Source organism: Lepidochelys olivacea (genome assembly GCF_965140295.1).
Source record: "Lepidochelys olivacea isolate rLepOli2 genome assembly, chromosome: 1".
Classification (NCBI taxonomy): domain Eukaryota; kingdom Metazoa; phylum Chordata; order Testudines; family Cheloniidae; genus Lepidochelys; species Lepidochelys olivacea.
Window position 1 is genome coordinate 293,114,307 of NC_140411.1, and position 14,697 is coordinate 293,129,003.

The 14,697-nt window shown below is 39.2% G+C and overlaps 1 protein-coding gene across 4 annotated transcripts in view; it reads right to left on the bottom strand.

The window, feature by feature from the left end:
- Positions 1-14,697, bottom strand: part of USP15 (ubiquitin specific peptidase 15) — a 136,932-nt gene that overhangs the window by 64,497 nt on the left and 57,738 nt on the right. For all 4 annotated transcript variants that reach the window (XR_014714461.1, XM_084651786.1, XM_084651785.1 and 1 more), the window contains exon 6: positions 13,797-13,858. Coding sequence is in view for 3 of the 4 variants with exons in the window: in XM_084651786.1 (XP_084507912.1) it covers positions 13,797-13,858 (62 nt within the window). In the remaining variant the exon portion in view is untranslated. The remainder of the gene's footprint in view (positions 1-13,796; positions 13,859-14,697) is intronic.

Sequence of the window (14,697 nt, forward strand, 5' to 3'; positions counted from 1 at the left end):
ATACATGCTTTAGGATTTTTGTAGATTACTTTCAGAAGTGGATTAAAGTGTTCCCCAAAGTGTTCTAAATAAAAATGGGCATTCTACTAAGTCAAAAGTCTCTTCTGCATCCATAGCTAAAAATGCAGTTGTTTTTATTACCGCTCTTAGAATTCTGTAACATAGGTAGGAGTTTTTTTATGTTAAGAAGCGTCTTCCTTTTAGAAAGCCAGCTTGGCTTTGGTGCACTAATTTAGGCATTATTGTCTCTAATCTGGATGCTAGTAGTGTAGTTTAAATCTTACTATCTATATTTATTAAAGAGATGAGCCTATATGATGCTGGATCTGACAAATCCTTATATGGTTTAGGTATCAAAACTGTATGTTTGATAGAAGTTATTTATTAAGCACTCTGTTACCCAAGAAGGCTGAAATACATTAGCTAACAATGGAGATACCCGTGTTTTTAAACATTTTATAGAATTCAGAGTGGATCCATCTGCAGCAGGACTTTTCTCTAATTTTAGTAATGAGATTGTGTTGTTGGGCCATCTACTACTCATTATATGAAAGCCTGGGCCTTTTAAAACCCTGCAATATACTACTTCTTAATTCTTCCATTTTTACATATTTGCTAGTATAGATCTTCCTGAAATATTCTGTTACTATTTTGTTAATCCCTTTGTTCGTTTTTTGGAGTATTCCACTTTTGTCCTTAACAAAGGGTACGGTTGTTCCGGGTTTTCTGTAGGAAATCAGTCTGGCTTGTAATTTGCTAGATTTGTTTCCCCTTTAAAAAAACCTTTGTTCAGCAAGTGAGCTGTCTGTTTTTCGCCCCCCCCATCAGTGCTTCTAATGCTTTTTTGTCATCCATCTCTTGAAGCAAGTCTGCGTTAACAGTCAAATAATATTGCTTCTTCAAACTGTAAATTTATTTCTCTAAGTCTACCTGTTCTTTTGTCTTTTCTTCCACCATGACAATTACATGAGATAATACATCCCCTCATTACTGCTTTAAAGGCCGCCTCTAACTAGTTTCAGGGAATATTTCCTGTAAGGGATTATTTTAAAATATAATAATCAATATGGTTTTCTATATTATTCATAAAGCCTTTGTCTTTTAACAATATATTACTAAATCTCAAACTTCTGTCTCTTATTCCTGAATTACACTTCATTTTCATAAAGATAAATGTATGGTGCGAGATACGATTTAATACAATTCTAACATTGAAATTTCATGTAAAAACTTTTGCTATACTAGGATAGATCTAATTTTTATATATTTTGGCAATTTCAGAGTAAAAGTGAAGTCCTTCCCATTAGAGGGTAGGAACCTCAGATATCTATCATGTCCTATTCTTTATATGTTGACTCCAGTATTTGAGCTTTTTTACACGGCGTTTCTCACCTAACTGGTAATCTACCTGACATGAGGTGAAGAAAACAGTTAAAGTCATCTGCAGCTATTACCCATTAATTCTGAACTGTTGTAATCATTCCAAAAATATTAACCAATGAGCTATCCTCATTTGGGGCACAGATGTTACATATTGTAACCCTCTACACATCCCTGCACCAAAACTCACCTGTCCTCTGGATCAGTTTTGATACTTTCACATTCCCTTGCACTTGCTTACTTAGTAGTATAAACACCCTTTTGTTTCAGGGACTGTAAGACATTCCATATACATGAGAGGCCCATTCCCTTTTAAGTTTGATTTCTTCTTTTGTTTTGAGTTAGTTTATTGAAGCATTGCCACTACTACCTTCTGCTTTTTCAAAAGCAGAAAGTACCATTTTTACATGTTTAGTGTTTTAGTCCCCTAACACTCCAGGAGCACCAGACTGTTCCTGTTTCTTTTTTATCCATTTTAAAATATTTTCTGGTATTAATATTTACAGACTTTCCTAATATTCATCCCTGTGCTATTATTTGTTGAAAATTCCTTAACTTCACTTCTTGACTCCTTTTCCCATTTACATGGGGTCTGAGGTGCCCAGGATTCTTCACCATGTCTTCCTGTTCATGGCACGAATCCATAGGTGTTGGAGTTCCAGTCCTTTTACCTTCAAACTTCTCTTACCATTGTATCTTCCACTGACTTTCCATTGTATCTTCGATCTTCTGTCCTTTTTTGCTGTACTCTTCCTTCCATGCTTTCTTTGCTGATTGTTCTTCTCTCATTCTTATCACATGTCCAGCCCACCTCAAATGTGCACTTCATCTTCTCCCTAATTTCTTTCATGCACACTCATCTACCCTCTGCTTGCCTGCCATTCTACTCAGAATATTGTTTTCTACTACCTGCATCTTCTTTTTCTTCCATCTCCGTAAGACTCACCATTTCAAAACCATTGAGTAGGCAGGGACAGACACATGCAGTATACACTTTTCCTTTCAGTTTGTTACTTAACTATCTGTCCCGCAGTATTCCTGTCATCTTTTTCGCGTCATCCGTGCACATTGTTTTCTTATTTTCAGTTCTCCAGATCTCCCTCTGATGGCACTACGTGTACTTCCCAAGTATACAAAATTCTCTCTTCTGCTTCAGCTTCTCTCTTGAAACTTCAAACTATAGCTCTTCTTCCACATTCCCTATTTGCATGGCTTCCATTATCTTTGTGTTTATCTTTAAACCATGGTCTTCAACCACAGACGAACCTCATTTGAAACTCTGGCTGCTAAAGTTAGAGAGAACCTCAGTAGGATTCAATAGGTAGAGTCTTGAATTATCACACATGACAGGCAGAGAGAAATGGCAAAGCAACATCCTCTTATCTTGTAATTCCAGACAAAATCTATATAAACCGGGGGGAAATCTGCCCCCCAAAATTAAAAATTCTGCGCACAAGATGTTAAAAATCTGCAAAATTCTGCAAATGTTATTTGTCAAAATAATACTATATAATCAAACCAGTTTCAATTATTTTGGTAATTTATTTCAAAATACCTGTCAGCGAGTATGTCTGTAACAATACAGACACACGAAATTTCCCCAGGAGAAGAGAGAGTTAAAGAAACTGCTATAAGAGCCCAGACAGTCACACCCCTTCTCCCCCACAGACCAGCAGCGCCTCCACCTCACCCCTCAGAGCCCAGCCACGGCCTGACTCAGCGACAGACACTCATACCCCCTCCACCCATAGCCCAGCCGCCAGCCCCTCCTCAGCTCAGACACTCACATCCCCTCCTCCCAGAGAACACATGCAGCCCCCCCCTCGGCCCAGACACTCACACCCCCAATCCCCAGAGGGCAGGGATCCAGAGGGATAAACAGCCTGATGCTGGGTCCCGCGCTTGCATGGAGTTTCCTGCATACCACTGCTGCCTCCTCCGTCCTTTAGGGCATGCTGGGAATTGAGGAACCTCAGGTGCTGGGAACCCTCCAGTTCCCTCCTCCTTCCCCCAGCCTTGTCTTCTATTTGTGAGCTGGGCTCTGCCAGGTCCAGCAGCCCCTAGTGGCAGCCAACATCTCTGCAGCCCATTTCTGAGAGGGGAAAAAAGGAAATTCTGCACGCACAACATTAATTTCTGCAAAATTTCTGCATTGCCCAATGGCGCAGAATTCCTGCAGAAGTAAGAGTCTATAGCACCCAGTGCACTCAATTCGGTACCAAAAAAATGGGGGAGCACTCACACGAGGTATTGATCTGCACATATACTTTTGAGGAAAACAGCTTATACTAGATGCAGGTAGGGAATTGCAAGAGGCAACTTATCAAGGGCATAGATGTCAATCTAGCATCTGTCTGTGAACTTCATCAGAAGCACAAAGCACCGAACACCAATATGAGGAAAGCTATACAGTTTTAACCTATTAGTTAAAATGTTAATTAACGTGTTAAAAATTATCACCTTTTTTCCTAGTAAAGACAAGTCACAAAGGTATTAACTTGAGGTTAAAAAAAGCCTCTTGTGTACACATACTCTTAACATGCCTCAGATTTTTGTATGGAGCTGGCAGGGGAAACTGAAGGTTAACAAAATTAAATACAATGGCATCTGGATAACCTTTGTTTGAAGCCTTACATTAGTGTAAAGAGAAAAGGAGTAGTTGTGGCACCTTAGAGACTAACCAATTTATTTGAGCATAAGCTTTCGTGAGCTACGGCTCACTTCATCAGATGCATACTGTGGAAACTGCAGAAGACATTATATACACAGAGACCATGAAACAATACCTCCTCCCACCCCACTCTCCTGCTGGTAATAGCTTATCTAAAGTGATCACTCTCCTTACAATGTGTATGATAATCAAGTTGGGCCATTTCCAGCACAAATCCAGGTTTTCTCAAACCCCCGCTCCCTTTCCAAAAACCCCACACACAAACTCACTCTCCTGCTGGTAATAGCTTATCCAAAGTGACCACTCTCCTCCCTACAATGTGCATGATAACCTGGATTTGTGCTGGAAATGGCCCACCTTGGTTATCATGCACATTGTAGGGAGGAGAGTGGTCACTTTGGATAAGCTATTACCAGCAGGAGAGTGAGTTTGTGTGTGTGGTTTTTGGAAAGGGGGGCGGGGGGTGAGAAAACCTGGATTTGTGCTGGAAATGGCCCACCTTGATTATCATACACATTGTAAAGAGAGTGGTCACTTTAGATAAGCTATTACCAGCAGGAGAGTGGGGTGGGAGGAGGTATTGTTTCATGGTCTCTGTGTATATAATGTCTTCTGCAGTTTCCACAGTATGCATCTGATGAAGTGAGCTGTAGCTCACGAAAGCTTATGCTCAAATAAATTGGTTAGTCTCTAAGGTGCCACAAGTACTCCTTTTCTTTTTGCAAATACAGACTAACACGGCTGTTGCTCTGAAACCTTACATTAGTGTAACATCCCCAGCATGTTAGCCAAAAGTAAGGTCTATTTGCTTCGGTGAGACATTTCCCTAGTGATATATTCTCCAAAGGTATATTTTAGAACAATAAATGTTTGGCAGTTTTATATGGTCACAGCATAAAACTATTAATTCACTTCCCAATATTCTGACTCTCAAAACAAGGGATGCAGAGTGAAAAAGCGTTCTATTTAAGATATTGCTGTAGGAATTCTGTGCAAGATGTTAAGTGAATTCCTATAATTTGACACAGCTAATTATAGTAGTATAAGTAAAGGAAGGAAAACTGATACTCTTATGTTGTCTCAGACATATTGTAATAGATTTATACTGCCATACAAACCACTTCAGCATGGAGGAATATTTAGTCACCCCCAGTGTAATATGGAGGTTAAAATCAAAAGATAGAAAAATAAAGCAAGCAGTTCCTGGATATGGTTGAAATGTCTGCTTAATTAGTATGTATAATTTGTCTGTATGTTTTTGCAAGTGATTTTTATAAAGGAGAAAAAACTTTTGAATATTGACTAGAGCTATTCTTGTAAATTACAATTTTGACAAAAGTTTAAAATTTTAGAAAAGGGAGGTGTCACACTCACTATGTTTGATAAAGAGTTAATCCATCAAGAAGGACAGGAGAAAGTAAACATGCTCTAAATTCCTGGCTGAATATACAATTTAAAGTCCTAAAAGTGGCTTTAGCCTTGAGACTGGCAACAGTAATACCAAAGTAATTAAGATCAAAATGAATTTAAGGGTAGATAACTTCTGAATAATATTTATAAAGCTTCAGCTTATTATATTCCTTTCAGTCAGAAGCACCTTCCTGGATCATCTCATCACTGGATGCAATTAAAACTTTTGACAGTCAAAACTGCATTAGTCTTATAAGACAATGGAGATAATGGCATTTTGAGGTAACTTTCTACATTGGCTAAAGGAAATATGCACACCAGCCCTACAGCTACTTTGATAGTGCACAAGGGAAAAAACAAACCAACAAGTTTTAGGATGGGATGGGCAAAAGTCAAGGATGCCCGCTTCCTCTAATTTTCTTTACTATTGACCTTGAACCACTGGGCTCAAATTCAGATTAAACGGGGGGAAAACAATCAAGAGTATCCAAGTTAGAAAAGACTTTCACTTGTTTCGCGTATGCACAGATAATATGATCCTGTATCTGAATATATTCTACTGGAAGTATGGAGTATACTGGAGATAAAAACCACTCTGGATTTAAAAATGAACATATCCTCAGGAATTATGAAAGACAGATAAAAGAATTAGAGCTAGCCAAAAATTTTTAAAACAGAATAGTCTGTTGGGGTTTTTTGCTGGTTTTCAATTAGATCTAATAATTAGTCTTTTTCTTATCACCCAAAGCCTTTTTGGAAGATATTTTCAAAACTACTCATCACCAACAACTGGAGCCAGATTTTCAGAACGAAGGGGCTAGGTTTCTAAAAGAGCTTGAAAATCTACTCCCTTTAAATATGGGTATCTAAGTAAAAATCCATCTCCTGATTTCAAGGACCAATATACTTCAAATATTTTATCATTACTGAATAAAATTACTAAACGTTTATAAAAATGACCAAATCTTTTAATTAATTATCTTTGAAGAATAAAAATGCTAATAGTAACAACACGATTTTATGTAATTTAAACCCGCTCCCCCAGAAGAGATACTACTTTAACGAAGTGAAAGCTCAAAAACATTTTAACAGTTGTGGGAAAAGTCTAAAAGTAAGAGAGTTTTAACATGCTAGACTAAAAGAACAAATGGATGTTTATCTTCTCCTAGTTTAAAAATGTAGTTGGTCTCTAACCAAAGATCGATAGCATTCTGTAACGATAACCTTTAAAACATTCATTGGACTTGAATAGAGGCACATAAACATGCTTTCAAAAATTGTAACAACCTTTGAATTGACACAAACAGATCAGACAAAAATACTTTGCAGAGCTATCTGTATAGGACAAGGTTTGCTGGAGAGGGGACATCCTGGGTGATGTATCACCTTTCACTGCAACAGATAAATTTAGAAATAAATAAGCATGATTCTACTCTACCAGAAAATCTCAGAAACTGGCATATCCAAGGATGTTAATTTTTTTTTAAAAGATATATTTCTTCGCAAAAATGATAAAGAATTTTAAATAGTAGGGTTTTTTATTATAAATAAAATATTTTGCTTCAAAATCAGATAGAAAAGTAACTCAGAAGACAAAAAGTGAACTGAATAAAGGCTGTAACAATATTCTGACAAAGAAGGGCTACTCTGTAGACTTTGAGCCCTCAAATATATTTTTGTAAAAAAGAAGTGATCATATACAAACGGGACAAGAAAATGCTTATGGTATTATCCACAAAAGGAGCAAAAACTTCAGACTATTTGTACATATATGTCTAAATCCTCAAAAAAAGACAAATTAGTCATCTGAGCATATAAAGTACCCAAAAATCTTAAATCAACAATATATCTGCAGATTGGGGGGAAGAGGGGGCATAATATAAAAAAGGCATTTTTATGATAATTTTGCAGATATATATTCTCAATTTCTAAGCTATGATTAAGGACAGAAGGAAGTGTGTAACATTTTTTCTTCTGGCTATGTATCAAGATATAGCAATGATGGAGTCATGTTATTTTAAATGCCAAAAACAGATCTGAAAATCTGGAAAGAAAACTACTGACAGAATGAATGGATCTACAGAACGTAATGTTTACTACTGATAAATTAAGGTGTACTCAAGAAAATACCAAACACTGAAGACCTTCTAAAATTACAACAAAATAAAGTTCCTGATGGCAGGAGGTCCTAACAACTATCTTTTCTGTATATTTACCTAATTGTATTTTAATATGTTGCACAGCTAAATTTCAATAGATTCCTATTAAGAGATTCAGTCTATTAAAAAAAATTAAATGCCTCATGATAATTGGTTATTTGGTATTTTGTGACTTTTTACACCTTAGTCCTTACATTTTCCCTCTCCATGTCTTGTAGCACAGGTTATATAGAAACAGATGTACTGTCATGTCTGATGTCCCACTGTGGTGCCTATTACTCAACAGTGATGTTTCAGATATTCCAAATTCCCTCCTTATATGTATAATCTACATAAAATTCGTTATAATTATTTCTTCTGGGATCTTACATTTGCAAATTCAAAAATATCCTGTTAATTTGCAAAGTAAGAGACACTCAGATGACTGGTTTCAGAGTAGCAGCCATGTTAGTCTGTATCCGTGAAAAGGAGTGCTTGTTGCACCTTAGAAACAAACAAATTTATTAAAGCATAAGCTTTTGTGAGCTACAGCTCACTTCATCGGATGCATACAGTGGAAAATATAGGGGGAAGATTTTATATACACAGAAAACATGAAAAAATGGGTGTTACCATACAGACTGTAACAAAAGTGATCAGAAAAGGTGAGCTATTACCAGCAGGAGAGCAGGGGGCGGGAAAGGGGGGAAACGGACGGACTATCTTTTGTAGTGATAATCAAGGTGAGCCAATTCCAGCACTTTCCATCTGGACCCATGGAAAAGAAGCCCTTGAGGAATTCCACCATGATTTCAACAATTTCCATCCCATCAACCTCAGCCTGGACCAGTCCACACAAGAGATCCACTTCCTGGACACTACGGTGCTAATAAACGATGGTCACATCACCACCACCTTATACCGGAAACCTACTGACCACTATGCTTACCTACATGCCTCCAGCTTTCATCCAGACCACACCACACGATCCATTGTCTACAGCCAAGCTCTACGTTACAACTGCATTTGCTCCAACCCCTCAGACAGAGACAAACACCTACAAGATCTCTACCAAGCATTCTTACAACTACAATATCCACCTGGCTGAAGTGAAGAAATAGACTGACAGAGCCAGAAGAGTACCCAGAAGTTACCTACTACAGGACAAGCCCAACAAAGAAAATAACAGAACGCCACTAGCCATCACCTTCAGCCCCCAACTAAAACCTCTCCAACGCATCATCAAGGATCTACAACCTATCTTGAAGGACGACCCATCACTCTCACAGATTTTGGGAGACAGGCCAGTCCTTGCTTACAGACAGCCCCCCAACCTGAAGCAAATACTCACCAGCAATCAGACACCACACAACAGAACCACTAACCCAGGAACCTACCCTTGCAACGAAGCCCGTTGCCAACTCTGTCCACATATCTATTCATGGGACACCTTCATAGGGCCTAATCACATCAGCCACACTATCAGAGGCTCGTTCACCTGCACATCTACCAATGTAATATATGCCATCAGGTGCCAGCAGTGCCCCTCTGCCATGTACATTGGTCAAACTGGACAGTCTCTACGTAAAAGAATAAATGGGCACAAATCAGACGTCAAGAATTATAACATTCAAAAACTAGTCGGGGAACACTTCAGTCTCTTTGGTCACTTGATTACAGACCTAAAAGTGGCAATTCTTAAAAAAAAAACTTCAAAAACAGACTCCAACGAGAGACTGCTGAATTGGAATTAATTTGCAAACTGGATACAATTAACTTTGGCTTGAATAGAGACTGGGAGTGGATGGGTCACTACACAAAGTAAAACTATTTTCCCTTGTTTATTTCCCCTCCTACTGTTTTTGTAAAGTGCTGGAAATGGCCCACCTTGACCATCACTACAAAAGGTTTTTTCCACCCCCCACTCTCCTGCTGGTAATAGCTCACCTTTTCTAATCACTCTTGTTACAGTCTGTGTGGTAACACCCACTGTTTCATGTTCTCTGTGTATATAAAATCTCCACTATATTTTCCACTGTATGCATCCGATGAAGTAAGCTGTAGCTCACGAAAGCTTATGCGCTAATAAATTCGTTAGTTTCTAAGATGCCACAAGTACTCAGATGACTGATACTCTCCTTACTTATGGGCCAATTTGCCCTATGAGAATCCAGATTTGAAGGGAGTATTCTACAGGTAGGCCACCACTTCCTGAATGGAAGGAAGTAGGTGAGCAATAGCCGAAGTACCACAGGGACTGAAGACCTATGTTAGGATTAGGTTGCTCCATGAATAATCTCTCCCACCCCAGTACGCAACTAGTAATCCACAGAACGGTTAATACCCTGAGGCTCTCTCTCTTCTGCAGAGATGCCCTTTGCTGCCAAATCTCATTTTGAAGCAAGTGAAGGTAAGAGCTTCCAGAGGAAATTACCAATGTAAATTCCTAGTAGCACACCAAGCTCCTTACTCCCTACATATTGCTGTGAGGGGTCATCTATTTGCCCTCTTCTCTGATTTCTGAAAGGTGTGCTCAAGGCTTTAACAGGCTCACCTACCTCTACATGTGGTCTAGCCATCCCTAGAGGGAGGCAGAGTACCACACTGGGGAGGGGAAATCATGGGTAACAGAAAAGGTAATTGTGCTCTCTTCCCATTTCCTGCTGTACTACCAGCCTGAATATGCTGTTCAGTGGGAAAGTTTAAAATATTCAGTTCAGTTCCACTGCATGTGTTTAAAACACCAATAAGCAATATTTAAACCAACAAAAACCTCCTATTATATTCTGCAGCCAGCTCCCACCTATTTGCCTGAGAAAGAATATAGGCCTTTACACTATGTTCATTACCATGGTAGGAGTGCCTCATTTCATCCTTGCCATTAGTGAACATATACATTTTTCAAGCCTTTCTGATACACAATTAAATTTAACAAGGCAGACAAACAAATTCCTATAAAAAGACAGGTTTCAGAGTAACAGCCGTGTTAGTCTGTATTCGCAAAAAGAAAAGGAGTACTTGTGGCACCTTAGAGACTAACCAATTTATCTGAGCATGAGCTTTCGTGAGCTACAGCTCACTTCATCGGTGATGAAGTGAGCGATGAAGTGAGCTGTAGCTCACGAAAGCTCATGCTCAGATAAATTGGTTAGTCTCTAAGGTGCCACAAGTACTCCTTTTCTTTTTATAAAAAGACAGCTGAAAAAGAAACCAAAATGTGGAAGAATCTCTTAAGTTTTTCAGATGAAAAGAGGAGATAAAGTTATGATATTACATAAAAAGTCTCCTACACATTTTCTTAAGCAATATTGGATTTATATATAAACATGAACTTAGAATATCAAAACAAACATAAGGAACTCAAAGAGCATCTTTCCTGGAAGACACACTTAAGAACCAATTGTCAAGGTAAAGAAAAAATTATTCTTTATTTGCAGTTCTACTATAGGACATTTCCTATACATCAAGAGATCGAAAGGGCGGCTAATGAACGTGATGGAATAAAACTGGCTGGAGACCAGCATAATAAAGGAAGACAAGATTCAAGTTTTCCAATATCTTTACAAATCCACCACAATCTTAAACTACAACACTCCCGCTTTCCAGATGTGAAGCATCTAGAACAATCACCACCAATGCCACTGTACTCTGTTAAATATGTAATGTGGAAAAAAAATCTACCACATACTAAGATCATTAGCATACCTGTTATTTCACAAATGAAAATAAGATTTCAATGCATTAGAACAGTGGTCACCAACCAGTCGATCGCGATCAATCCTACAGGATCACCCAGTCGATTGAGATCTCCGGTGGCAGCGTAGTGTGGCTGCCACTAAGGCTACCCTGGGCCCACACCGCTCCTGGAAGCACAGCCATGCGGCCCTGAGGCAGGGGTCTCCCTCCACGTGTGCTGCTCCTGCCTGCAAGCATCGTTGCTGCAGCTCCCATTGGCCAGAAGAGCTGTGGGGGTGGTGCTTGCAGAGAGGGGCAGTGGTGGACCCACATGCCCCCTGCACCCTCCCCACCCGATGGGCTGCAGAGGCGCATTGGCCTCTTCTGGGAGTGGCGGAGTAGGCAGGGAGCCTGCCTTAGCCTTGCTGTGCCCGCTGCCAACCGGGAGCCACTGGAGGTAAGTGCTGCCCAGCGGGAGGCCACACCCTAAGCCCCCTCCTGGAGCCAGCAACCCATACTCCCTCCTGCACCCTAGGCCCCAGCCCTGAGCCCCTTTCCAGAGCCAGCACCCTGTGCCCCTTCCTGCACCCCCACACTCTGCCCCAGCGCACAGCCCCCTCTTGCATCCTAACCTCCTGCCCCAGGTTCAGCCCAGAGCCCCCCTCACACTGCAAACTCCTCGGCCCAAGCCCAGAGTCTGCACCCCCTCCCAAATCCCCAACCCCCTGCTCCAGCCCGGTGAAAGTGAGCGAGGATGGAGGAGAGCGAGCGACCAGGGGTGGTGGGATTGGAGTAAGCAGGGCAGGGTTTTGGGGAAGGGGCGGGGCAGATCCTGAGTTTCCCTTAGATTCAAAAAGTGATCTTGGGCTTAAAAAGGGTGGAGACCATTGCATTAGAAGCTAATACATTACTTATGTTAATACATTAATAAAATATATGGCCTACTTCTTTGGTTTGGACATTGGTTGAAGATTTTGAGGCTGAAGCCAAATTATACCATATTCTCATTATTTTACAGATTTACAGTACAAGAAGAGTGCCATGAAGTTGTTACCAAATTAGAGTGCTGTTGGAGATGAAATCTGGAATTTCCTGAATCCTGGTGAGAGCATCATAGGCAGAACTGCCTTCTACATTCCTTTTGTTTTCACCCTCTTATCTGTCCAAAATATCGCAGCCAGATAACTTGCTGGTCAGTTACAGATATGTTATGGTAGCATATCACAGATTGAAGAATTTGATAATGTATCAGACAAAACAGAGCTGGTATTCTAAAACAAGAAAGTAAGTAGAGCTGGAAAAAAATTGGAATTTCATAAGAAAATGACATTAGAAAATTTTCTTTTATCCCAAATCAGAATGAAAAGTCAAAATGTTTCATTTCCAACAAAGTCAAATCACTTTGTTTTGATTATAAATTACATTTATATAAAAGTCAAAATGATAAAGTCAAAACAAAGTACTTCAATAATTTTGGGGAAAATTTTGAAGAAAATCAATATGTTCCTGAGAAGTATTTCAATTGTGTCAAATCAGCATTTTCTGATGGAAAAACTACTCAATCAGAAAATTTTCGGCCAGCTCTAGATAGAATTCCATTGTAAGAAAAATTCTACACAATAAAAAAAGTCACCTTAAATGTATGACCAAATACAAAATAGCGAACGACCCTAGTTCAGGTAGATGGATACAGAACACAGAATGTACTGTACTGCAGTGTTCTACCATATGCACTCTGGATTGGAACACATGTAGCAATATGCAGTTTTAATCTCGGATTTAGAATATCAGTTGTCTAGAAAAAATATTTTAAGATAAAATTTTGCCATCATGCCTCTAGAAAGGACTAACGTATACAAGTAACACATAGCCAGTAAACTAAGATCTCTGTCCTGTGTTAATCATGTTATCATATGTCAGCCTTGCAAAATGGACATGACAATTTCCCAATCAAGACACAAGATCTACTTGCTTGGCATCGCCAAGCTGTGGTTGATAATTGAAAAAAACTAATATTATACTCTCCTAGAAAAGAAAATGTGGAAAGTACTTCACAAGACTATTCTCCACACAGTATGAATTTCTTTGTAGACAAATAGAGGATTTCCGGCCTTCATGTAAGAAAAATATTGATACAACCCACATTTACACAGATTCTCCTACTAGAAATACTGTGCTTTAAGAATGAAACACAAGTCTAAAATAATACAAGTTTTACACCACTCTTAAATGCAAGATTTTTCTATAATATAAACCACACAAGTAAATCACAGTTTGAAGTAAACAAAATTGTGCTATATATGAAAACATCAGTCGCACATCAGTTTCTGTAGAACATTTTACAAGTGCACAGTAGCATATATGTTATATTCAGAGATATTTAGCACACTAACAAAACTTAAAAAAAAAAATAACATACCGCCTTCAAAAACTAACTTTCTTAAAACCAAAAAGAGATTTGATAAAATACACACAGAAATTAAACCACAGTGTAGCAAGCAGCAATTTGTTTTATCACATACTTAGGAGTCGAAGGACCTCGTGGCCATGTTCCATCTTCATTTTTTTGTTCTATCACTAGTACCTATCAGAAAAAGAAAGAATAAAGAGAAAAACTATAATCTAGCAACAGATTTCCTTTAGCTGAGATTCCAAGCTACTGCACCTTTCAATGGGCTTGTTGATTTGGTGACTGAAGGACCGACACAAAGACCCATTAGGGTACCAGTCTGGGACTCAGGAATCCCAGGTTCTATTGTTCTTCCACAGACTTCCTATGTAACTTTGGGCAAGGCACTTAATCTCTTGCTGCCCCATCACTTCTAAAGCTATCAAATGGCTCATTAATCTGGACCTGGTTATTTGAACATTACTAATCACCTCTCTTGTCAAAAGAGGAAGTGCCCCATCTATAAAATGGAGATAATAGCATCTCAAAACCTCACAGGGATACTGTGAAGACAAATACATTGGACAAAGTGAGCAAACTGCATATACATAAGGCTACGATTATGTCATGTAGGTGACGGATTCTGTGACATTTTCCACTTCAGCCCTGGGGCAGTGGGGCTGGAGCGGTCAGTGACAGGGGCTCCCATGTAGCTCCAAGCTGTCATGGGCAGTGGAAAGACCCCGGAGCGATCAGCTGCAGTAGGTGCTGGACCCACTTCCCCCATCCCACAGCAGGGTTTGGGCTCTTATTCCCTCCACCTCATCCCCATTTTGTCAGTTATTCTTCGTAAAAAATCAGGGACAGGTCACGGGCTTCCATTAATTTTTGTTTATTGCTTGTGACCTGTCCTTGACTTTTACTAAAAATAACCATGACAAAATCTTAACCTTACATATAAATATCAAAGGCATATATATACTTTGCCTCCTTAATCTCTGGTTTAGTTTATCCTATATACTTTTAAGATTCTT